Genomic DNA, 23,813 nt, shown 5'->3' on the forward strand with positions numbered 1-23,813 from the left:
TGGTATTAAAAAGCATAAGCTAGATTTGTAAATTCTGTTATGGAAAGATATATGTGAACCATTGTTGAATTAAAAAACAAATGTAAAAAAATATAGAACAAATATATAGTATGATCCATTTTCTGTATTTAAAATAAGTATATGTACTTATTTGTCTGTTCATTTACACTGAGAAAAAGATCTGGAGCCATATACACTAAACTGAGGGACTCTCACTTGTCATCCCTATAACCTTCTATACCACATTAAGTGTTTTCAATGAGCACAAGCTATTTTCCTAATTTTTAAAATATTGAAGAGGTTTTTTTTCCTTTGAAGTGAAGCAGTACAATTCAGAATGCAGGGGCTATTCAAGGTTTCAAATAGAGAGGTAATGTCAGAAAATGATATAGATTTCTTTAGCAGCTACATAAAGAATGAACTGGAAGGATAAGACAGAGAAAAAACAATAGTTAAAAACTTTATTACTCTTGAAAAAAAAATCAGAAAACGCCAACTACTTGCCTGGTCCTCCAAGAAGCTGTTCAAGGTAAAAGAGTAAAGCAAAGCCCTTCTCATAGGGAACTGAAGAATATGCCACGTCAGGGTCTGTGTTCGTCAGGTCGACCACCAGTTTGGTGAAAGGATGGGTCTCCCCAAAAGTCTTTATCTGTGGGACACAGAGAAAAGTTCAAATATGAAGTCTGGTTACCACCTTGCAGACAAGCCAGTAAGGAAGTGTTACTTTACTTAGTGTCATAACTTTAGGGGAATCTAAATTTTAGGAGAATTTAGAGAGTGGTAATTATAGGATATGTTAGCACACATTTCTGGAAATCAATTAATGGAATGGCTACTAGTGTAAGATTCTGTAATATTTCTTGCCTAGACTAGAACAATGTTTCAGTGCCTGGTTAGCAAATTCAGCTCTCAGGAGAGAGCATTTAAACATGACATATATATGCCAAATAAAATTCAAACTCATTGAATATATTCATTGCAAAGCCCAGTAAGCTCCGACTAGTCATGAACACCACCATACACAGGATAAGGATTAACATGTAACAAGAGAACATAATACCAGCATCCGCTTGCTTTCCCACACTAGTAAAAATGACTATCTTATTGCCATTTAGTACAGTGTAAAGTAAAGCTGCCTTACAAACTGAATCTTTGAGTTTGACTTACACAACCTGGGATGGATGCTTTTAGAAGTATGACTTATTTACCGAATTCTGGAGTTCTCCCCATCCGCCCAGAGCGTGAAAATGTCTAAACTTTTCACCAAACAGTCGTCCACAAATGTGGCGTTCCAAGTATACGGTATGTCCTTCATTTAACCTGAAAAAAATTGAAGAATAAAAACACTGGCACAGCTGAGGAAAAAAGGCATGTGGTCAACAAGATCTTTTCTTTTTGGTGTTTCTACAGAACAAAGCAATTGTAAAGTGTGAATACTCCACTCTAAGCAGACTGCTCTGCGTGGCTTCCTTGCATTCAGTTCAGAGCAATGGGAAGCCCAGCCCAGAAGGTGGCAGTGTGGGAAGTTAAGCTGTGGCTCTGGTTCTATGCGTCCCTGTGTTAAAATGTGACCACACCACGAACTAAATAGCATCAGCTGAAAACTTCTTTTCTATCTGACACTGTGCCGAATATTACAGAATTAAAGAAAAAAACCCTGTAAAGAGATGATAACAAAGATATACACACAATCCAGAGACGTGGAAGGCAGGGAAAGAAATAAAATCAAGAACCAATAAAGAAGGAATAATAATAAATCTTACCAAAAGTGATCCCAAGTTTTGTTGGTCACTAGATTTCCTGTCCAACTATGAGATATTTCATGTGCTATAACCTAAAGGAAATAGAGGAAGTGATTATCTAAGTCTAAAATAATTTATTATGTAAGCATTCTACTTTTTTCAATTCCATGTTGTTCAATTCATTTCATTTTTTCCCCACATTTTCAGTTTTTTTAACATTAGCTGAGATATTCAAGGAATTATTCAGTTCAGCAAAAAAACAAAAAACACAATTTAGCCAAACATAAAGTATTGTAGAGTTTAAAAAATGGAAATTCAACATTATTTTAAAAATACTAAATAGATACATCACTCCATTAAATAATATTTCATAAATATATCAAGAGATCAAACCATAAAATGTTCTTAAATCTAAGGCAATTAAGAGCGTAGTATATGGCTGATACATGTTGAGGTTTGACAGAAAACGACAAAATTCTGTAAATAAATTATCCTTCAATTAAAAAATAAATTAATTAAAAAAATAAAGTTGGATGGGTTCAGAAAAAAAAAACAACAATGTAGTAATGTCTTGCAACAAGATAATACATTTTAACTTACATTGGAGAGTGACTTGTCACCAGCCTAAAAAAATAAAGAAAATTACCTTAGTATTTCAGAAATCAAATTACAGACTATATCTAAATGACAGCCTATGTCAAGACATACGTCTGGCATTTATGGTCCACTGTATTTCTGCTATTGTACTCCAAATAGTTCAAAAGCAACATGTATTGAGGAAATTTTTTAAAAATGCAGGACTAAAAAATAGCATTATTCTTTCTCTCCTTAATCTAGGGAATTTTCCCAATACCAAGAGGCCAGTATACTTGTCTCTAATTTCCCAGAAACATTTCTCCTCTTCCATTTTTTTTAATGTACCCTAATTTTCTTTCATTCTCTCCTTAAAACCCACAGTATATTTAAGAAAATTTTGTAGTGTCCTGTGTCTACTATGGTGTATTTTATTTATTTAGTTGCCAATCCATTACTCACTTGGTTTTAGGAAGGATTTAAAGTAGCTTACAAAGGCATATAAAATATAGCTATATACTATGGGCTAATTCTTCCCTAGTCATGGTAAATGGAGTTTTGTTTTGCCTTTAACCAGAACCTACATGCCAACTGTAAATGTTTCTTTCTCTGGATACACAATCCATCAATAGACTGTTATTACACAACCTTCCAGTCCCAGCATCCCAAAGCACCTTGAACCTATATTATTTTCTCCCAAATGGCCAAGTTAGAAGTTGATATGATGATAGTAACTACAAGAAACAATAAAATCAGAAACAAAGATTACATAAATAAAAGACTTTAAAAAAATTATTAGGAGCTGAAGTTTCTTCTTATCTAGGTGTATGTTTGAAGCAAATTCAACTTTAGATGAAGAAACATTTACACTTACCAGCAGAGTAGGAGTTACAAAAGTGAGGCAAGGGTTCTCCATGCCGCCATAGGGAAAGGATGGCGGCAGGACCAATAGGTCATACTGCCCCCAAATATATGGGCCTCCCAGATCTTCTGCAATTTTAAGCATAGATTCAGTCTGGAAAATGAATGCATATATATTTGTACATCTTAATCATTGCCATCATAAATTTCTTAAAAGTACACATTGCTTTCTACGAAGACTATGAGTTAATGATGCTATTTTAAATGACAATGATACCCCAAAAACGCATCAACTGCAAACTCATATAAAATAAGATACACTATTTGACTCTTTTACCACATTACTTAAAACCATTCGTTTCATACTCAAAATCTTAAATCTACTTTCTATCACTATTATTTTAAAAAGGGTAACTTTATGACCAACCTCAGAAAATTCGTAAGCAGACTTTTCCACCTGCTCTTTCTCAGACCATACCAATGTCCTTGGGCCAATCTGCCTGCAAAATGAAAAGGCTCAATAAAAATGAAATTCAGGGCAAATTACTCACCTGGTTCTAGGAAAGATTTAAAGTGTCTGCACACAAATCCTGACAGGAGTATGATTTACCACATGCTTATGGGGAGGAGGTGAGGCTAAGTGGTTTTTCTGAGGTACAAACCTCCTGTTGTACATGCAGCAGTAAATCTGCTTGTCTATAAAGGGGAGCAGCTTGAGCCACGTGAAAACCTAGACGTTATGTGCCCCCAAAGGTTAGCTCACTGGCTCAAGTAAGACCCTTAGGGATCTAGTTTTTTCTTCCCTCAATCTTACAACTGTAGAAACCCAGTCATGGCTCAATAAGAGATTATTCTAGAATAGAAGTGGATGTAAACTCTGTTATGCACTTAAAGGTTGATCGCTTTTATAGAAGAATAAACAAACAGAAAGAGAAGGAAATTCTGTCAAATGCTGTAACATGGTGCAATAAGGCGGTTACTGATGGACACATACTCTCTGATTATCTATGAGTCAAACTCAGTGTCAAACTCAGTGAAACAGAAAACAGAACAGTGGTTACAGAGGTGGAAATGGAGCTGTTGTATAAAGGGTACAGAGGTTCAATTTTTCAAGATGAAAAAGTTTTGGAGATTTGTTTCAATAATGACACAAGTGACTACTGAACTATATATTAAAGCTAGTTATTATAATTTTGTGTTTCTCTTTTAAAACCACAATTTAAATACAAGGAAGAAACAAATATAACTATATATCACATATAGGACTATAACTCAAACATTTTTTTAATCTAAATTTCATCTTGAAAATTGTATGCAATGCAAACCCCAAACAATAAGACTTTGCCTTGATATTCTTCCCCAGAAAGGCAGTGGACTCTAGGGCAATGCCTCTAAACATCAATGTGCTTACAGTTATTTGGAGAGCTTGTGCAAATACAAAGTTTGATGTAGTAGGTCTGGGATAGGACCCAAGGACTTGTCTTTCTTATTCCTTTTTAAAAATATTTATTTATTTGGCTGTGCCAGGTCATAGTTGCAACATGTGGGATCTAGTTCCTCAACCAGGGATTGAACCCAGGCCCCCTGCATTGGGAAAATGGAGTCTTAGCCACTGGACCATCAGGGAAGTTCTCGCCTTTCTAACTAACTCCCAGGAGATGCCAAAGCTATTGGTCTGTAGACCACTGTGAGTAGAAATGGTAACCAGGGCTATGTAATATAAATTAATGACAGCTGCAAATGTGAGCTACGTGTGTAATTTTAAATTGTCTAGTAGCCACATTTTTTTTAAAAAAAAAAAAGCAAAATGAAGAGGGTGAAATCGGTTTTAATACTATATTTTAACCCAATATACCAAAAATATTATCATTTTGACATGTAATCAGCATAAAAGATTATTAGTAAAATATTTTGCATTCTTTTTTTTCATATTAAGTCTTTAGAAATCCAGTGTGTGGTTTACATTTATAGCACATCAATCCTCATGTGGTTAGTGGCTGCTCCTCCAGACAGCAGAGTTCTAAGCTACAGGGGCTCCAACATCAGATGGCCTAGGATGGGTCCCAGCTCTGATATTTTCTAGCTATGCTACTCTGACCCAGTTATTTAAACTCACTGAGTTTTTTTTATTGGTAAAATGAGAAAGAGTAATTGTATTCATTTCACAGAGGTGTGAGGATTCAAGAGGATGATGCTCTGGAAAGTGAAAATGAAAGTCGCTGAGTCGTGTCTGACTCTCTGTGATCCCATGGACAACACAGTCCATGGAATTCTCCAGGTCAGAACACTGGAGGGGGTAGCCTTTCCCTCCTCCAGGGGATCTTCCCAGCCCAGGGATTGAACCCAGCTCTCCCGCATTGCAGGCAGATTCTTTACCAGCTGAGCCACAAGAGAAGCCTGATGCATTGGAGCTGGTACCTAATGAGACCTGCTAATTGGCAACTGCTATGACAATGATGACAATTATTTAGTGAGTGCCTCCTATACGTCAGGAGCTTTACTTATGTTGGGTCTATCAATCCTCACAAAAATCTTTTGAAGTACATACGATTATTTCTAGGTTTTAGGTGACGAAGATAAAACCCCAAAACCTTCAGCATCCTCTGAAGTGAGATGTGGGTATGTCTTGGTGAGTGTTCATCCTGATGCTCACAGATGCTCATCCTGAGAAGTGAGCTACCCTGGGATGTTCATAGTTAACTTCGAGAGCTGGACCAGAAGCTGTGTTTGTCTGACATGTCCACCATGTCCACATTTCTGGCAATTTAAAGAATGTGATTACTATACAGCCATTCTTAGTTTTCAGTTGTTTAGAAATAGGAACAAACAAGAAATTAAGAAAAGGGCACTCTAGCTGCTGGTACGGAGAAGGCAATGGCACCCCACTCCAGTACTCTTGCCTGGAAAATCCCATGGATGGAGGAGCCTGGTAGGCTGCAATCCATGGGTTTGCTAAGAGTCAAACACGACTGAGCGACTTCACTTTCCCTTTTCACTTTCACGCATTGGAGAAGGAAATGGCAACCCACTCCAGTGTCCTTGCCTGGAGAATCCCAGGGACGGGGGAGCCTGGTGGGCTGCCGTCTATGGGGCACACAGAGTCAGACACGACTGAAGCGACTTAGCAGCAGCAGCAGCTGCTGGTAAAACTTTAACAAAATATCTTATATTTCTGTAATATTCATAGGCTTCCAAGTGCTTTAAAATACTTTATCTCATTTATTGCACATAATCACCCAATGAGGTAGGAAGGGGGATGTCGTAATTTGAAGGATGAAAAAACAGAGGTTATGAGGATTGACTTGTTTAAACTTGTTTTAGACTCCAGATTAACAGTAAGAGTATGCTCATTCTCTAATACTTGGAAAGTCCAAGGGGTGACTGGTAAAGATCTTTTAATTTAAAATTAATTTGTGATTCACATTTCATGATTAGATTTGAATATTTCTAGAGCTATCAGCTTATTATCTTGAGAAACACAAAAGTGATCTAACAATAAATCCTGACAGAGGGTCAAAACACCTAAGGTTTGATCTTTGTGTATACTTCAAAATTTGTTCAAAAGCTCACCTGCTTTCTAAAGCTCCAACAACCAAAGCAATCAGGTAGCAGGGGATTGGAACCTGAAGGGGCAAACAAGACACACAGTACATGCTCGAATTAGTGATTAAGAATGTTAACAGAATAAGACAATTCATATTCAAAAGAAAGTTTCCTTTCAAATCTCCAAACATTAGTGTAGATTACTTTCTTTTGGTACTTCTCAAATGGTTCCCATTTTTGAGGGGTCTAGCAGTTCAAAATTGTAATATAAAAACTTTCAAAACATCTATTTTCCTTTTATCCTATTAGGAAGGAAAGCTTCTGAAATGTGAAAAATACGACTGCACAGTATTACAAGGTACCTCTTAAGCATTTCACAAAAATTAACATATAAGAAGGCAACTGTGCTTTCCTCTTTGTTTTGTCCTTTCTTCTTGAATTAAAAAATTTCGCTTTAAATTGCTTTTTTGAAATCACTCCTGGCATATTTGAGAGACACAAAATAATCCAGCAATGAAAGGATGCTAAACGTTTTAGAATCCCAGAAGCTGGTGTGGGGACAGAATTGTCCACTGTGATTCAATGACAAGTTCTGCTAAGGAGGGTGATTTTAAAAATCATTAATGTACACACACACACAGACAACAGACACAATTCATTAAAAGTCAAAGAAAGAAGTCAAACTACCAGCTACCTAGGAATTGTAACTTAAAGGACTGAAACTGTTTTTTGGTCTAAGCACTCTTCCATCTGTGAAGACTATGCCAATACATACCCATAGTTCGGTACCAGGGCAGGTCAAAGTAACTTAGGAACAAGAAACCTGCTACTGACTGAGATGAGCAAAAATGCATCAGGCACACCCCCTACCATACCTACCCAGCAGCTTCCTTCTTCAATACAACATTGCAAGCATAATTAAATATTTCAAAAGAGCAAGAGATAGAGAAAAAAAGCAGAAGCTGCGTTCTAAATTCTGAAATATTTCAAAAGCCATTTTGCTTTCCAAATGGGAAGAAGCTATTTAGAGTTCACCACCAACTAAAACACAAAATCTAGACCCTAAGATCTTACTTTTTGGCTGAATCTGTAAATTTTCCTGTTTGGGTCTTCTGGGTCAGGTGCTTCTCCGTCACGAATGGCACTCATAAGTGCCACCAGTTCTTTGGGGACAGACACCTAATGGAGAAGAAAAGTCATTACCAGTTATAAATAAAATGTTCTACGTAAAATAACCTCTTCCGCCTTCTTGACTCTTGATCCAGTAGACTATGAACTCAGTACAGTCATACGTATCAGTTTTATAAACAGAATTAGCGTATGTAAAACTGGCTTCTTTAAAAATGAATGTGAAATATCAACATTTTCATTCACCTATTCATACTGAAAGCATTTGGTAGAAACTAGATTAAAATCCCAGCTCTGCCATTTACTAACTGCATGGACTTGGGTAAATAACCCTCCTGAGCCTCCATTTCCTAAATCAAATGAGGGTCATACTTCATAGAATTGTTGTGAGGAATAAATAACCTAAATTTATGTTACTTATAAAGAACGTACATTATTTATTTTAATCATTTATTTTTATTATGTTAATATTTTTATCACACCTGGCAATGGCAGTCACCAGGCCTGATCCCCTCTATACCCTCAGGAGAGATTCAAAAGGATGCTATACTCACTTTAGAACAGAGAATACAACTCTGAAAATTTAAATATTTAAAACATAAGAGTTACAACATTCTACTTTTAAAATATCTAAAGTTTAAAAATAAAATAAAATTTAAAAAAAAATAAAAAAATAAAATATCTTAATTAATTTATGTATTTTTGGCTGTGCTAGGCTTTCTCTAGTTATGTCAAGTAGGGGCTACTCTCTAGTTGCAGTGTGCAGGATTCTCACTGCAGTGGCTTCTCTTGTTGCACAGCACAGGCTCCAGGCAGGCAGGCTTTCGCAGCTGCAGCATGCAGGCTCAGTAGCTGTGGCACAAGCTTAGCTGCTGCGTGGCACATGGAATCTTCCCTGACCAGAGACTGAACCCGTGTCTCCTGCACTGACAGGTGGATTCTTATCCATTGTGTCACCAGGGAAGTCCCAAATTCTACTTTTTAAGGATCTTGAGTGTGAGGAACTTAAGCTTATTGCTGAGAAAGGTGAAATAATCTTCTCTGGAACCTTGTATGGGGAAGATCCTTATGGAGCAAACCTATGGTCATTGGTGTGTGTACCCCAGCTCCATGATTCTGAAAGTGTTACTTCTAATGAATGCCAGGATAAAGGACCATCCCCTGAGTATTAGTGACTTAGCAAGCATCCATCCCAACAATTGTGGACTTTCTTGTTCTGTCTGCACGTAGTAATGTTAGTCGCTCAGTTGTGTCCGACTCTTTGTGACCCTGTGAACTGTAGCCCACCAGCCTTCTCTGTCCATAGGATTCTCCAGGCAAGAATGGTGGAGTGGGTTGCCATCCCCTTCTTCAGGGGATCTTCCCAACCCAGGGATCGAACCCTGGCCCAGCCCTCAAAGCTGTTACTGTGACAAGCACAGAATCAGGAGCTCCAGAACCAGCGCTGCTATAGCCACAGATCCTGGAGCTAAAAGCCTAGAGACTACTGTGGTTCCACTTCCTCCCTTCATTTAGGCAGTGATACATCATCCAGATGAGAAAGCTGAGGTGGTGAGGTCACAAGACTTGCCGAAGATCATGCAGTTATTCAGTGGTGGAGAAGATCCCAGATCCTGGGATTCTTGGCCTCCAACTGTAGTTTCTGCAGCGTTATGCTCAGGGTAGTTTGGTGGTGGGACAATGTGGGAATCAAGATGTTTCCATAAATACCAGATGGTCCTCAGTTCCATTTGCCTGGTATGAGTAAGTCTAGCCTCTGGGCTAGTATTTATTAATTATAGTCCACCTTTTCGTAAAAGGGTTAGCAGTACCTACAACAAGAATATGTTGGAAATGCATACAAATAAGTCTGTAATATACACCCATTAGGATACCTAGATAGATATTTACATGGCTAGTTCCCAGGTGGTGCTAGTGGTAAAGAATTCACCAGCAATGCAGGAGACAGAAGGGATGTGGGTTTGATCCCTGCGTCGGGAAAACCCCCTGGAGGAGGAAATGGCAACCCATTCCAGTATTCTTCCCTGGGAAATCCCACAGACAGAGGAGCCTGGTGGGCTATGGTCCATGGGGTTGCAAAGAGTAGGACACGACTGAAACGATATGCCCAAAGTGCATTTTTAGAGCATTTAATCCTACAAATTTTTTTCAAAGTTAAAAAGAGTTGCTCCCAAATTCTTGATTTTAGGTCTAGAATTCTTTTTTTGTGTATGTTATTTTGTTTATTTTTGGCTGCACTTGGTCTTGGTTGCTGCATAGGTTTTTTTCTCTAGTTGCAGCAAGCAGGGGTTACTGTTCGTTGCAGTGTGCGAGCTTTTCACTGCCGTGGCTTCTCTTGCTGCAGAGCATTGGTCTAGTTGCGGCTCCCAGCTCTAGAGACAGGCTCAATAGTTGTGGCACACGGGCCTAGGTGCTCTGCGGCATGCAGGATCTCCCGGGAGCAGGGATCGAACCCTGTACTGGCAGGTGGATTCTTCACCACTGATCCACCAGGAAAGCCTCTGAATTCTTTTTAAAATCAGAATGACACTCATTTCCCTTTTTTACATTTATGTTTGAAACTGCCTTTGGAACAGAGGTTCAAAATGAGATCCATTTTTCTAACATATTTCAGGCAGAATTTAATAAGTAAACTATTGCTAGCTAAAAAAAACATTATTATCTCTGCTTATCATTATTGACTTATTTGATTCATTTTGGAAACACAATCTGTGTTCATGGATTGGAAGAATTAATATTGCTAAAACATCCATACTACCCAAAGCAATCTATAGATTTAATGTAGTCCCTATAAAAATACTTATACAGAACAATTCAGCTAATAATTTCAGTAATAGTTACCTCTGCGCTGTAGGTTAATTTCACGGAAGGAGTGTCCTGGCAAGGAAGAATAGCTCTACAGTGGATAGCCTGGGAGAGAGAGGGAAAAAAGAAACAGCTGTTTCCCTGACTCATAAATCAAGTCATTAAGAAGTCATTACAATTGCAGCATTGTTCTTAGATACGTTCTTTTAAAAGTAAAAATGTCTCATATTTCTTCAGTTCTTTTCAAGTAGCAAAAGTACATCTGTGGATAAAAAAATCTAATTTCCCCTTTTAATGTATGCCCCACCCTCACATTTCAGTTGGAGCATGAAGCAAGGTTAAACAATGATTCCTGAGCAACAGTAGCGCCCAATGAGAAGTTGTTAAGAACCCTGTCAAAAAAGGCTCTTTAGTGAAGTAAATTTGAGAGCCATGGCATGTTACATGCCTGTCTGGGAGAGTCACCAGGAACATTAGCTTTCTGAAGGCTCTGAAGAAACCTGTTCAAATTCTTATACTTATTTCAACACAAAACCCACTTTCTTTTGGTTAATTATTAAAGTCTAATGGGACGCCAGTTTTCTGAGAAACACAGCTTGGACAATGCAGTTAAGGTCTTGACATTTTGATCTTGTGGCAAACCTTGAAAGTAAACACTAGGAAGACAGGAGGGAGAAAGAAAAGTCTCTTTTAACACCATCTAGACATATCCATTCACCTAACAGGTAGAGCGTTTCTTTGCTTCCACATCCATCTGTCATAATGATCAATTCCATCAAGAAGAATGACCAGAGTACCTACAATTTCATACCCTGGCCTGTTGTCAGATAAGTCTGCATCTATTGCTGGTGAGCAAAGGGAACCCAACCTCACTGAGCTAGAAGGAACATTGACACTCACCTCTCTCTCTGAGGTTGTTATAAATCCCAGACACACTTCACACCTCTGCAAACTTCCTCCTATCCTCCAGACACCAGCTCTTTTCACTTCAGATCTAATAGATTCTCCAAAGATACAGGAGTCCAAGTGACCTCACTTCTAGTTGGATTAAGTTGAACTAGAAGAACCAGATAGTCTGCTCTCCCCAAACAAGGTTCTAAGACCATGCATTTAGGGTTCCTTAAAGGTTCATGGTTATGTGACTCCGCAATGCCAGGGGTGAGGTTTATGTGTATTTCACTGGATAAGACCAAACCCAGGAAAATATGCATAGAGAACAGCTATAAGCAAACTCATCAAACAAAACATGTCTATGTGCTTCCTATCAACTGTAGTAATTTAACTGAAATCGCTTTCCTCCATTTTGAAAACTGCTGCCAACAAGAAATGGAATAAAATGTTCAAAATTCACATTCTTGTGACTCACAGATCTTGCATTTCTTGCTAGCTTTAGTTTATGGACATTCCATAATAATTACTGATGAAAATCAAATAAGAGATGGAGTGTATAATTGGTACATTCTTGCCTAGATCATGGTATCTCTTCCAGATTAGTGAACTGAGGGTTTCTTGACAAAAAATAAAACTTCATTTGGCAATAAAAAGTAAACATTGCCAGCATTGCTTCTTTTCTGATAGACTTGTTTTCAAATGTGAGCCTACCATAGTGTCTTACACAGAGGAATATTTAAAGGATTAAATATGCAGAGTACCTTACACAATGCTTGGAAATATAGTAAATGTTTAATGAAATAAATTCTTTTAATTGTAAACTATTTGATTGCTAAAAGAATTAGTTTTGTTTCTTTCAGGAGTTTGACACGTATTATTCTTGTGACAGACTATCTCTAAGTATGTTCTTTATTTTTAGTTTTTAAACAGAAAATAGATGTAGTCTAAATCATATCATCTTAATGGTACATTAATATATATACATAATGTGTACATTTGTAAATGTGTAAGAAAAATCTGGAAAGGCTACCGACCAACTCAGTTGTTATCTCTGGACAAGGGTGTCTGGAGAGGAATGGGAAATCTGATCCTTCCCTTTATTGTTAAGCAGTTTTCATAACCAGTACATATTTTGTTTAACAGTGTTTTCCTTTCATTTTAAGACCATTTACTGAGTGCCCACTCTATGCCAAGTTCTATGGTAGGTGCTGAGGATATGAATATATTAATAAATATGACCTAGATAGTCCAGCCTAGGTAGACATGTTTCAAATGAAAGGAAGTTTCTTTTTAAAAATAATATATGAATGTATTAATGGTGAGAGATATAAATGAAAATGTATGTAGTCTTTATAAGATAAATACTATCTTAGGTAAGATTCCAGTATCCGTAAGACCACTGTCCACTTTGCTTCATTCAGTTGCATGAGCTGGGAATAAGAAACCATCCCAAGTCCTTTTTACCTGGCACTGACTAAAGAGATAGGGGTGCTCTTTCCCAGAAGTTTGTTCAGGAGTGAGCCACTGAAGAGCAGAAGATTTTGGAGATGTCTCGAAAGAAATCTCTATAACAATTTCTTGATTTCTGTATGAAAGGAACAAATACATTAATAGTATACAATTCAATCTAACTAAAATTTTAATTCATAGTACATAAACAACATGATATACACCAAATAATATAAACAGAATTTTATGAGGTCTCATTACTGCTTGAGAATAAGTTCTAGGAATGTTTGCCTTGCACGCTCTTACCTGAGTGTCAGCCTATGAGTCTTTTTTTCTACATGGTAACTGCTTATGAAGATGTAAGAGGAAATAATATTAGGTGAACACCCCAGCTTTTTTTCTGTGATACCAGGTAATCTTTTACAGTGGTGGGAAGGTAGAAGAAATAACTTTGGAATGCTGACGACCACTGCAGGGGTGGCAGAGCATAACACAGGGCAGTGCTAGTTTGCAAACTGTTTCTGGAAGAGTTAAGTCAAGAACTTGAGAGTAAATGTTCATGTCTGTTAAATCTATGATAAAAGCATATGTGTTTGTATTTAATCTCTTCTTCCTAGTAATTAGTTTTTACTGCATTTTACAAAAGTATTAGCCTGTGGTGGACTGGAACTAACAAAAACTGGGTCCTTCACCCAGATAGATCGAGCAGCATTGTTAATGAAGAAACAGCAAGAGCCCTGGAGACCAGTGGCTGTGCTTGAGTCCTGACTCTACCACTGACTGTGAACTTGGCTGTGCTGTGAACTTGAGCAAATTATTTGACCTTCCTATGCCATAGTTGCTTCATCTGTGGAATATGGTTAATGATATACCTCACAAATTATGTGTGTTTCCTTTCTTTTTCTTAAATGGGAAGAGAAGATATGAAAACACTGGCTGGTACAAGGTGGGATTAGATTGACTTTGCTCTAGGTCAGTGGTTTTCCACCATTTATTCCCTCCCCAATATACCAAGGAGTGGGATATACTCCCAACATGACACCTCTGGCTAACTTTCTTGAACAAGTTACCTTCTGTCTCGGAGGTTCCCTTCCCTCATTTGTCACTTGTATTAATCGAATAACAATGACAAACACATAACCATTTCACCTAACCATTTCTACATACTAATCTTGGGATAAGCGCAGTAGATGTAGTCTTTAATCCTTATAGTGCATGCATGCTAAGTTACTTCAGTCATGCCCCTTTGTGACCCATGGACTGTAGCCCACCAGGCTCCTCTGTCCATGGGATTCTCCAAGCAAGAATACTGGAGTGGGTTGCCATGCCCTCCTCCAGGGGATCTTTTCATCCCAGGGATCAAACCTGCATCTCTTACATCTCCTGCATTAGCAGGCAGGTTCTTTACCAGTAGGGCCACCTGGGAAGCCCAAACGCTTATAGTAACCCTTTGTAAAATGTAGATCACGCCACAAAGGGTTACTATAGGGATTAGAAGAAAGAATACATCTACAGCACTTATCCCAAGCACTTATGTTTGTCATTGTTATTCCATTAATAAAACTGGCCAGCCTCTGGCGAGGAGGTGAAAAATACACAGCTTGTAAGAACTTCCCAGGTGACCCAGAAATGCTTCCTTAAGGCATTCCCACCATCACTCTAGGTATTACTAACATGATGAGTGAAGAAGTAACAGTTATCAAGTCCTATTTTTGAGTATTTTATACAGTGAATTTCTTTAGTATTTTAGGAATATATAATTTTCACTATAAGCTTCGATCTGAACAGCAGATTGGTAGGAGGAGTGTACCAATTACTACATACACACAAACTAAAAATAGGAAATGAAAAAAGAAACTACAATAAAAATATATATTCCCCTTATTTAGCCATAAAAGAGAAAGATAAGAATATCCATACTTGCATAGAGCAATAGGAAGAGAGATTTCGATTGGTGATCCTTTGTAACTTTGTCTTTCTCCAAGAGTATATTTGACTTCTTGTCCATTGATGACCACTTTTTCTATTGTGAGGTCCTTTGTATCCAGAATCTAGAAATAAATCAGTATTTTTAGATGATAAGAAAATTGTTTTATGCACTGGGAAAAACTAAATGATAGTCACAGTCTTACTACAATTTCAGATTAGAACTAGTTGCTTTAAGACAGAGTAAGATACAGAGTGAAAGACAGGAATTAAAGGAGTTGACAGTTAGCGTAGGTCCCAATCCACATTCTCTAAACTTCCCCTCTACCGTCTGAGCTACCAGGGAAGCCCTGGCTTTAAGTAAAAGTCAGATCTAAATGAAAATGCCTTTGCTTCTGTCTCCTAAAACTTAACTTCTCTACTATGAAAAAGCTCATCCATAACTTGTCTTTCATCATGACTCCTCAATATATATTACCTTGTATGTCTTCCTACAATTCATATAGTCCTACTGCTCTGTACTAATTTCACAGACCCCAAAATTAAAACAAATCTTGGTGCTAATCAGGCAAATAAGCAGACTGTACTGCTTTGCGTATCTAGAGAACGTCCAACCTGGTTACAGCAACTCTGATCAAATGGCCCTACAGAGCAGCGGTCCCCAACCTTCTTGGCACCAGGGACTGGTTTCACAGAAGACAATTTTTCCACAGACCAGGGGGGTTGGGGGGATGGTTTCAGGATGATTCATCCACATCACATTTATTGTGTACTTTATTATTATTACATCAGCTCCATCACAGATTATCAGGCATTAGACCCTGGAAGTTGGGGACCCCTGCTACTGGGAGATTGGGAGTGCATATCTACTTGCCAGGCAGATTATCTGCTTTGGGCAGGAAGGGAGTGGCAACAAGTGTCTGAGGATTTTCCATCCCAATGTTCCTCTATCTAAGCCCTAGAACCCATACCCTTTCATTATCTCTCAACTAATCTCTTGTCCTAGAATCTTCAACCTTCCTATGCCACAAGCCTGTTTCCAAACAACTTAAAGCTTCCAGCTTCCTATATTAATTTTAAAACTTCACTCAATCCTTCTGCCCGCTTTGATAACTATTCTACTTTTCTCCTTCCTTCCTTAAACTCCAAGGGTTATCTCTGGCTGCTATTTCCACTTCCTCATCAATCTATCCTCCCTTTCTCCTCTTTAGTCTGACTTCTAGTTTCTGTGCCACAGGAAGGGCAGTCCTCCTGATCAATAGGTCTTTTCTGTTCAGTAACCTGGACCTCTGCTGCTAATGGCCCCAGTGGACCATAACATCTGTTTGAAGGCCTTTCCTTGGCTGCACACATTAATGATGTGTGAAGTCACACATCTTTGTCTAATACTTTTTTCCTCCCCCTCCTATCTAACTACAAAATCTAGATATGTCCCCATGCACTAACTAGCCTTGGGCTTTCAGTTTACTTACCATATTCAATCCCTAGTTTTGCTCATTCTCACATCTTCACCTGGAACCTCTGTGCAGGTGACTACCCATCTCTTTCGCAGCTGCCTCCCCTCCCCAGGACTTCAGCAGGTATCTCTAACTGTCTGGTTAACATTTCCATGGGAAATAGCATCTCATATTCAATAGGCTCCTGAAGATTCTAAAAACAAAGCCACCCTTCTGTACCCCAAGTTTGCTCTCTCTCCTGTTGTCTCTATTCCACTGATGGAACTCCTCAACTTACCTAAGATTTGAAATATTCAAATAATCCACAATTGGTCCCACTTCCCAATCCCACATAGCCAAGTAACAAAGTTTTCTTTCACACTGTCCTCATAGTTTTTTTTTTCCTTCCACCACCACCCTAGGTCAGGCCCTGTGAACTTTCAGAACTGCTCACTATCTAACCTTCCTACCTCTGACATCTTTCCCTTGAAATCTGGCCTAGAATAGCATGGGGAGTTAGACAGCCAAGAAACAGTCACTTTCCAATCCCCTCTCTTTTGGATCAGTTAACTGGGTGATAAGTTGAGGAAATTTCAACAATTTTATTCTTATCTAGAGTCTAGAGTTTTTGGCTGGGAAGAAATTTCCATCCTGGTTTTATTATCTTTTCCCTTTCTCTTTGTTTTTTAAGAGCAGCCAAATTTGTTATGAGTATCATCAGTTTTCCTTCCAAAGGGCAATTATTATTTCTTTTGGAGTACTCCTCTTTTTGGGAAGTCCCTCAATGGTTGCCCTTACTCTAAATTAAATTATCTTCCCACTCTTGCACATTCAGAAATACTGGATTTTATAGCTTAAGAATAATAAAGGTACTCCTTTGCTCATATTCCAGTACTTGTTTCTGAATATCTGATTTGCTGTAAAAACCTGATGGGAGTATCTTATGTATATAAACTACTTATGTTTATACTACTTTTATAACCATAAGGGTTTCCCTGGTGGCTCAGCTGGTAAAGAATCTGCCTGCAATGTGGGAGACCTGGGTTCAAGCCCTGGGTTGGGAAGATCCCCTGGAGAAGGGAAAGGCTACCCCCTCCAGTATTCTGGGCTGGAGAATTCCATGGACTATACAGTCCATGTGGTCACAAAGAGTGGAACACGACTGAGTGACTTTCACTTCACTAAAACCATAAGGGTGAATCATTTGGGTCATTTCCCAGTGGAACATTTTCTATTTTTTGTATTGCCTAAACTTTTCAAACCTGTTCTGTATCAGAAAACTGTTTTAACTGTTTTTCTGTGAAACCTTTTCCCTATCTTCTGTGTTTGTTACAGCAGCTGGCCCAGCTTTCTCCAGCAGCACTTACTGTGCCACATTACAAGGATTTGTTTTATCCATTAGACTGAGGGCTCTTCAAAAGAAAAAGAATGTTACTTAGGCTCGCATTCCCAGAATTTCACACAGTGCCAGAGAAACAGTAGATGCCAATTAATGCATGAAACAAGTCCTGGACCAAGAGAAAATAGGAAATGCAATGTTTAAGCTGTGTATCTCAAGTCCTAACCTCAGCTAGCACTCCCAAATTACTTAAGAAATTCCCCTTCAAATTTCACTGATAAATGTTATTAAGCAATTGATCAAAAATAGAAATGAGAAGGAAAAACCAAGGAAACTGGATAGTTGGCTAGTTGGAATTAGCAATTTAAAAATCTTCTCTTGAAATTTGCAGAATGCAAAAAAACAGGCAAGTTTTTAGACTGGAACTTTGAACAGACATAAAATTTAAGCGTCCTAACTCTAGCTTACTCATGGAACAGAGGTAAAGGTTTAATTTTTATAAATAGGAGTGCAAGGTCACATTAAGCAGTGACAAACTATCAAAATTCACTTTCTTTTACTAAAAGGAGAGATTGCATTGAAAGAGGACTTCAGTTCAGCCAATCCTACCTGGGCAAAGCTGTCTGCAATAATAAATGATAGCCTGGCATTTCAAGCAGACAAAGTGCAGCCTATAAGGAAATAGTTGTGATCTTGCTAATACTACTTTGATTTATTTATTTCCTTATAGTACTTCTGGGGACTACAAATCAATACATAGAGGAGTCCACCAATTTTTCAAACCAGAATTAGTCTAGGAAAATGTTAAATAACAAAGTAAGAAGGTTAGGTGCTTTATTGGTTCATATCAATGAACTCAAAATACAGGTCTATTACTCAAGCAGGCAAAAGTCATAAAAGCCACCAACTCTTATCTAAACTTATTAATACGCCCAATCAGTGGATCCCACTGATTCACCCTATCAAGCTTACAATATACTTTCTCTATTGCTTATTGCTGGGCTGTAGTAGCCATCACCACACTATGCAATATATATGGCTAGTTTTCTTGTTCCTCTTATTTGTAAAAATCCTTATCTTTGAAATTCAAATATTATCAGACAGTTTGAGTAAGAACACTGGAAATAGGCTATGTTGTACAGATAAAATAATAACACTTCACAAAGCCAAACAAGTTTTTCATCATTCTGGTGGCTAGAGAGCTTGGAGAAGTCCTTATTTTCTAAGAAAGTGCAATATTACTTGCTGCTGGGAACCAACTATTAATCAGTTGTATTGAGACATCCTTAGAAAGCTTGAATGTCCCACCCCTCCTTAAATTATTCTCAGAGAAGGGTGATAAGAAGCAAAGGTAGGAAAAACCATGAATCCGGAGACAGCTGCACCTGGAGTTATAAAGCAGAGACTGAAAGTATTACAGCGGGGCTCGGAATTCTAGGGGGTTTTAGAACTGGCAGGGAGATGGTGATCCGGTCGTATCCTGTAGATCTGCAGGTTGAAATAAAGGGGCCTGGGAGGGAGAGGTGGGACTGAGAATCTGCAGGACAGAGGGCCTGAGACTTAGCTAAGAGTGTGGACTGAGGAAAGTGGGCTGGGGACTGGAAGAATTCTGGGGCCTGAGGAGGGAGTTCTGGGCTGCAGGCCGAGGAAATGGGGAGACTACAGGGGGCGGCTTTAGCGCTGGGAGCTAGGATTAGCGGGGAAAGGAGAATTCCCGCTAAGATGAAACTTGAGGGCTGGGTGAGGAGCGGGGCGTAGAATGGGCACCAGGATGTGTCCAGGAACTGCGAAGGAGGCTTTGGGGGAAAGGAGTGGAGGAGAAGGCAGGTATACATAGTGGGAAAGAAGGAATGCAGAGACTCCAGTTGGACTGGGAGGGATCGATATGGGATGCGTAGGGGGCTGAAGACGGGGCACTGAGAAATGAGTTGAGGCTGAAGAGGAGGTGCAGAACAAGGGTTGTGGGCTGAGGAGGAGCATCTACGGATGCGTGAAGCAGGCGGAGGGCAGGCATCAGGAAGGGGCCGAAGCGGGGTGAGAGACGAGACGGGTGGCCAGGGAGAGGCGGGCACCCGGGAGCATGTCCCACCATACCAGGCTGCGCAGATTGTCCTCCTGGGACTGGATGGTGAGCGCGGCGGTCCCGCTCAGTACCCGGCGAGTAAAGTCGATGCTGCAACGCAGGTGCAGGTGTTTGGTCTGGCAGACGGACGCCGGGGAGGCCAAGGAGCACGTATCCACTACCTCGGGCATGGCTGTGAGGAGTCCCGATGCACACGATCTGCACCCCAGCTCTCAGCAACCAGACTACTCCGCTGAGCGCGAGAGAAAGGGGGAGTGAGGTAAAGAGAGGAGGAGGAATTCGCGGCGTCCGCTGGGAAAGGAAGTTCTTTAAAGTCAGTAAAGAGTAGGGTGTGGCATTGATGGAACTACAAGTCCCATGGTGCAGTGCGACAAGGCGTGCGCTTTGCTCTCTGGGAGTGTGTGTGTGTGTGTGTGTCGAGGGGTGTAGAAGTGGATCGATATTTCTCCCAAAGTGGGAGGAGGGGAGAAAAGGAGGGGAATGGAAGTTAGAGGAAGGGTAAGCAGATGGAAATAAGTGAAGGCTTTTATTTTAGTTCCATTCAACTTCGATGGAAGTTGCAATAGCAGTAGAAGTGTCAGGCCCACTGATGGTTGTGGGTCATGAGAAGGGCGGGGTAAAAAGAGATAAGAGAACTGTCAGAACAACGTTTGTCGTGCAATTCCTCGTTAGTATAGTGGTGAGTATCCCCGCCTGTCACGCGGGAGACCGGGGTTCGATTCCCCGACGGGGAGGCACTGAAGAAATTTTTTTTTTTCCTTGCAGGGTTCATGTAAGCATTTCAAAAGCTACTGTGAAAGAGAGTCAACATCAAGGTTTATATTTTAAAACCGTTTTGTGTCTGCTTTCCACGTCGGCAACCCAGTATGTACATTTCCAGGCCCTAGAGATCAAAACGAAAATAAACCACATTCTCATCTTAGAAACTTAGAACGATTACCTCAGTATACTGTAGTGAGAGAATTTTATGATAAAAGTGTGCAGTGGGTGCAAGGGGAATGCAGACCTGGGGCATACTGGATGTGAGGAGGGGTTGAAGGATGACTTTCCTAAAAAATGGAACCTCAGAGTTGAAACTGGGAAAATTGGAGAAGAATGTGTCTCGAAGGACTTTGAACAGCTGGACATTTAATCTTGAATGCTTAAAGGAACACTGGTAGCATTCAGAGAATGACTGTGTGTGTGTTCGTCTCCATCTGACTCTTTACGACCCCATGAACTGTAGCCCCTCAGACTCCTCTGTCCATGGGATTGTCCAGGTAAGAATACTGGAGTGGGTTGCCATGCCTTTCGCCAGGGGATCTTCCCTACCCATGGATCGAACCTGGACCTCCTGCATTTCAGGTAGAGTCCTTACAGTCAGAGCCACCAGGGAAGCCCCAGAAAATGGGTATGAGGTATCAAAACCAGAGTCAGGAGATTTGGAAACTGCCAGGCTTCCCTGGTGGCTCAGATGGTAAAGAACCCACCTGCAATGTGGGAGATCTGGGTTCAATCCCAGAGTTGGGAAGATCCCCTGGAGAAGGGCGTGGCAACCCACTCCAGTATTCTTGCCTGGAGAATTCAGACAAAGGAACCTGGGGGGTTACAGTCCGTGGGATCACAAAATGTGGAACACCACTGAGTGACTTTCACTTCACTTCCACTGCTAAAATAAATAGTCCAGGAAGAAGATGCTGGGGGCCTGACATAGGTATCTAATAAGTAGAGATGGAGAGGAAAGAATGGAAGGAATACTTAAGAGATAAGTGGTGTCACATTAAGAAGGAGCAGAAGATGATTTGTTAGGTTCTAGGCTTCAGTGGTTGGTTAGTCTAGTCTAACCAGAAGTAGAGACTATGTGAAGAGGACAGACTTAAGTGGGAAAGATCTAAGTTTAACTTGGGACAAATGGAGTTTGAGAATGTATGGGAGTTAGAGTGGAGGCATCCTTGAAACATTCTGGGGAAGGTTCAGGTAGATATGTGAGTATCATCATGCGGTGAGTCAAACTATGACAGTGAGTAAACTCAGCCCAGGGATCATGTGCAAAAAGAGCAGTGAAAACAGCTGGGAAGCTTGGAGCATGCCAGAATTTAAGAAAACAAAGCTAGAGGATGGGAGGAATCCTTTTACCGTGTGTATGTATACCAAATCACCACGCGCACACTTTCAATATCTTAACATTTTATTTCTCAATTCTACTTCAATAAAGTTGCATTTTTTAAAAGGTGGGGGATGGTGGTGCTAGAGTAAAAGAAACTCATGAAATAAACTAAAAAGAGCCAACCAGCAATGTCAAATACAGCCTAGAGGGCCATTACAATAAGAAGTAAAAAGTCTTCCTTGAATTTGGCAATGGGATGGAGGTGGGAAGATAGTGGTTTTGTTGACCTTTGTGGTTTAGTTGAAGGTGGATGACAGAGAACAGCAATTGAACAATAAAAAGAGTAGAGGGGAAATAGAACAGAGGCTGCTTTCTCAAGACCTGTGGCCAATGTGAGAAGGGAAGAAAAATGAGGAATAGGGAGGAGTATAGGAGTATGGTGCTGAGAAAACGTTGTCTTTAGAGAGAGGGAAACTTTAACATGTTTAAAGGTGAAAGGATTTCTAGAGAAGCTGAATTGAGCAGTTGGAGAGCACTACATCTCTCCGTTTTGTTTCAAAGTTATCTAGCAATTAAATTTGGCCCCAGCCACAGATAGAGAGGCTATTCAGTAGGGTATCCTTGTGTTGGCCCCTGCAAGCCAAAGGAGAACAAAATGAAACCTCTCAAACTATGAATTCCAATACCTTACACATGCATAAATCCTAACTCCATAGAGCCTAAGAATCTATGACATGATTGGCATTTGCAAACACATTTTGAGGCCTAAAAAGTGTTCCTGGTGTCACCAAATCTAGGGTAACAAATATGATGCACTATAATTGATTTAGCAAAAGAATATACAATCAAATTATCTTCCTAGTGGAGAAAGGATAGTTTGTTTTACTAAGAGAATATCAATATCATCGTCTTCCATTATTAATCACCAGGAACCCATAGAGTTTATGCCTCTGTGTTAAAGAAGAGATATCCACAGACAAACACATATGAATCCCTCAAACAGATTAATAGATTAATCAAAAGACAAATATACAATAGGAATTGTTTTCTATGATACCACGGACACCCCAAAATAAGTGTACAATAATAGCAATTCACAAATAGGAGTGTCATTCATATCTAAAGGTGGATTGAGTTTTTTAAATGAAGCTTTCCATTGCTTTTCTAAAATGAAGATTCTATGAGGGTGTATATGCAACAGGAGATTTATATTTTATATATATATATATTTTTTCAGATTTATTTTTTGACTATGGGAGGTGTTTGTTGCTGCATACAAGCTTTCTCCAGTTGAAGTGAGCAGGGGCTGCTGTTCATTGCAGTGTCCAGGCTTCTCATTGTGGTGGCTTCTCTTGTTGCAGAGCACAGGCTCTAAGCAAGGAGACTTCAGTAGTTGTGGCGCTCAGGCTCTGGAGCACAGGCTGAATAGTTGTGGCACCTGGGCTTAGTTGCTCTGCAGCATGTGGGGTCTTCCCAGATCAGGAATTGTATCAGTATCGCTTGCATTGCAAGGCAGATTCTTAACCCCTGAACCACCAGGGAAGCCCTAATTTTATATTTTTTAAATTGTATTGAAGTCATCTGGTCCCATCACTTCATGGCAAATAGATGGGGAAACAGTGGAAACAGTGTCAGACTTTATTTTTATGGGCTCCAGAATCACTGCAGATGGTGACTGCAGCCATGAAATTAAAAGACGCTTACTCCTTGGAAGGAAAGTTATGACCAACCTAGATAGCATATTAAAAAGCAGAGACATTACTTTGCCAACAAAGGTCCATCTAGTCAAGGCTATGGTTTTTCCAGTAGTCATGTATGGATGTGAGAGATGGACTATAAAGAAAGCTGAGCACGGAAGAATTGATGCTTTTGAACTGTGGTGTTGGAGAAGACTCTTGAGAGTCCCTTGGACTGCAAGGAGATCCAACGAGTCCATCCTAAAGGAGATCAG

At 39.6% G+C, this 23,813-nt stretch overlaps 1 protein-coding gene and 1 non-coding gene across 2 annotated transcripts in view; one reads left to right on the top strand and one right to left on the bottom strand.

The window, feature by feature from the left end:
* LTA4H (leukotriene A4 hydrolase) overlaps positions 1 to 20,054 on the bottom strand; it is a 30,521-nt gene extending 10,467 nt beyond the window's left edge. Inside the window, exons 1-12 of the mRNA XM_010836293.1 lie at positions 19,788 to 20,054; positions 14,913 to 15,043; positions 13,008 to 13,128; positions 10,689 to 10,757; positions 7,794 to 7,898; positions 6,747 to 6,799; positions 3,604 to 3,676; positions 3,190 to 3,330; positions 2,343 to 2,366; positions 1,764 to 1,834; positions 1,209 to 1,320; positions 505 to 649 (exon numbers count right to left, since the gene is read on the bottom strand). Of these exons, the coding sequence (XP_010834595.1) occupies positions 505 to 649; positions 1,209 to 1,320; positions 1,764 to 1,834; positions 2,343 to 2,366; positions 3,190 to 3,330; positions 3,604 to 3,676; positions 6,747 to 6,799; positions 7,794 to 7,898; positions 10,689 to 10,757; positions 13,008 to 13,128; positions 14,913 to 15,043; positions 19,788 to 19,946 (1,204 nt within the window). The 5' untranslated portion in view covers positions 19,947 to 20,054. The remainder of the gene's footprint in view (positions 1 to 504; positions 650 to 1,208; positions 1,321 to 1,763; positions 1,835 to 2,342; positions 2,367 to 3,189; positions 3,331 to 3,603; positions 3,677 to 6,746; positions 6,800 to 7,793; positions 7,899 to 10,688; positions 10,758 to 13,007; positions 13,129 to 14,912; positions 15,044 to 19,787) is intronic.
* A 384-nt stretch (positions 20,055 to 20,438) lies between these two features.
* TRNAD-GUC lies at positions 20,439 to 20,510 on the top strand. The gene has a single exon. It is a non-coding gene; the product is annotated as a tRNA-Asp (tRNA).
* Positions 20,511 to 23,813: the final 3,303 nt, after the last annotated feature.

This window comes from Bison bison, unplaced genomic scaffold (genome assembly GCF_000754665.1).
Source record: "Bison bison bison isolate TAMUID 2011002044 unplaced genomic scaffold, Bison_UMD1.0 scf7180017864062, whole genome shotgun sequence".
NCBI classification, from domain to species: domain Eukaryota; kingdom Metazoa; phylum Chordata; class Mammalia; order Artiodactyla; family Bovidae; genus Bison; species Bison bison.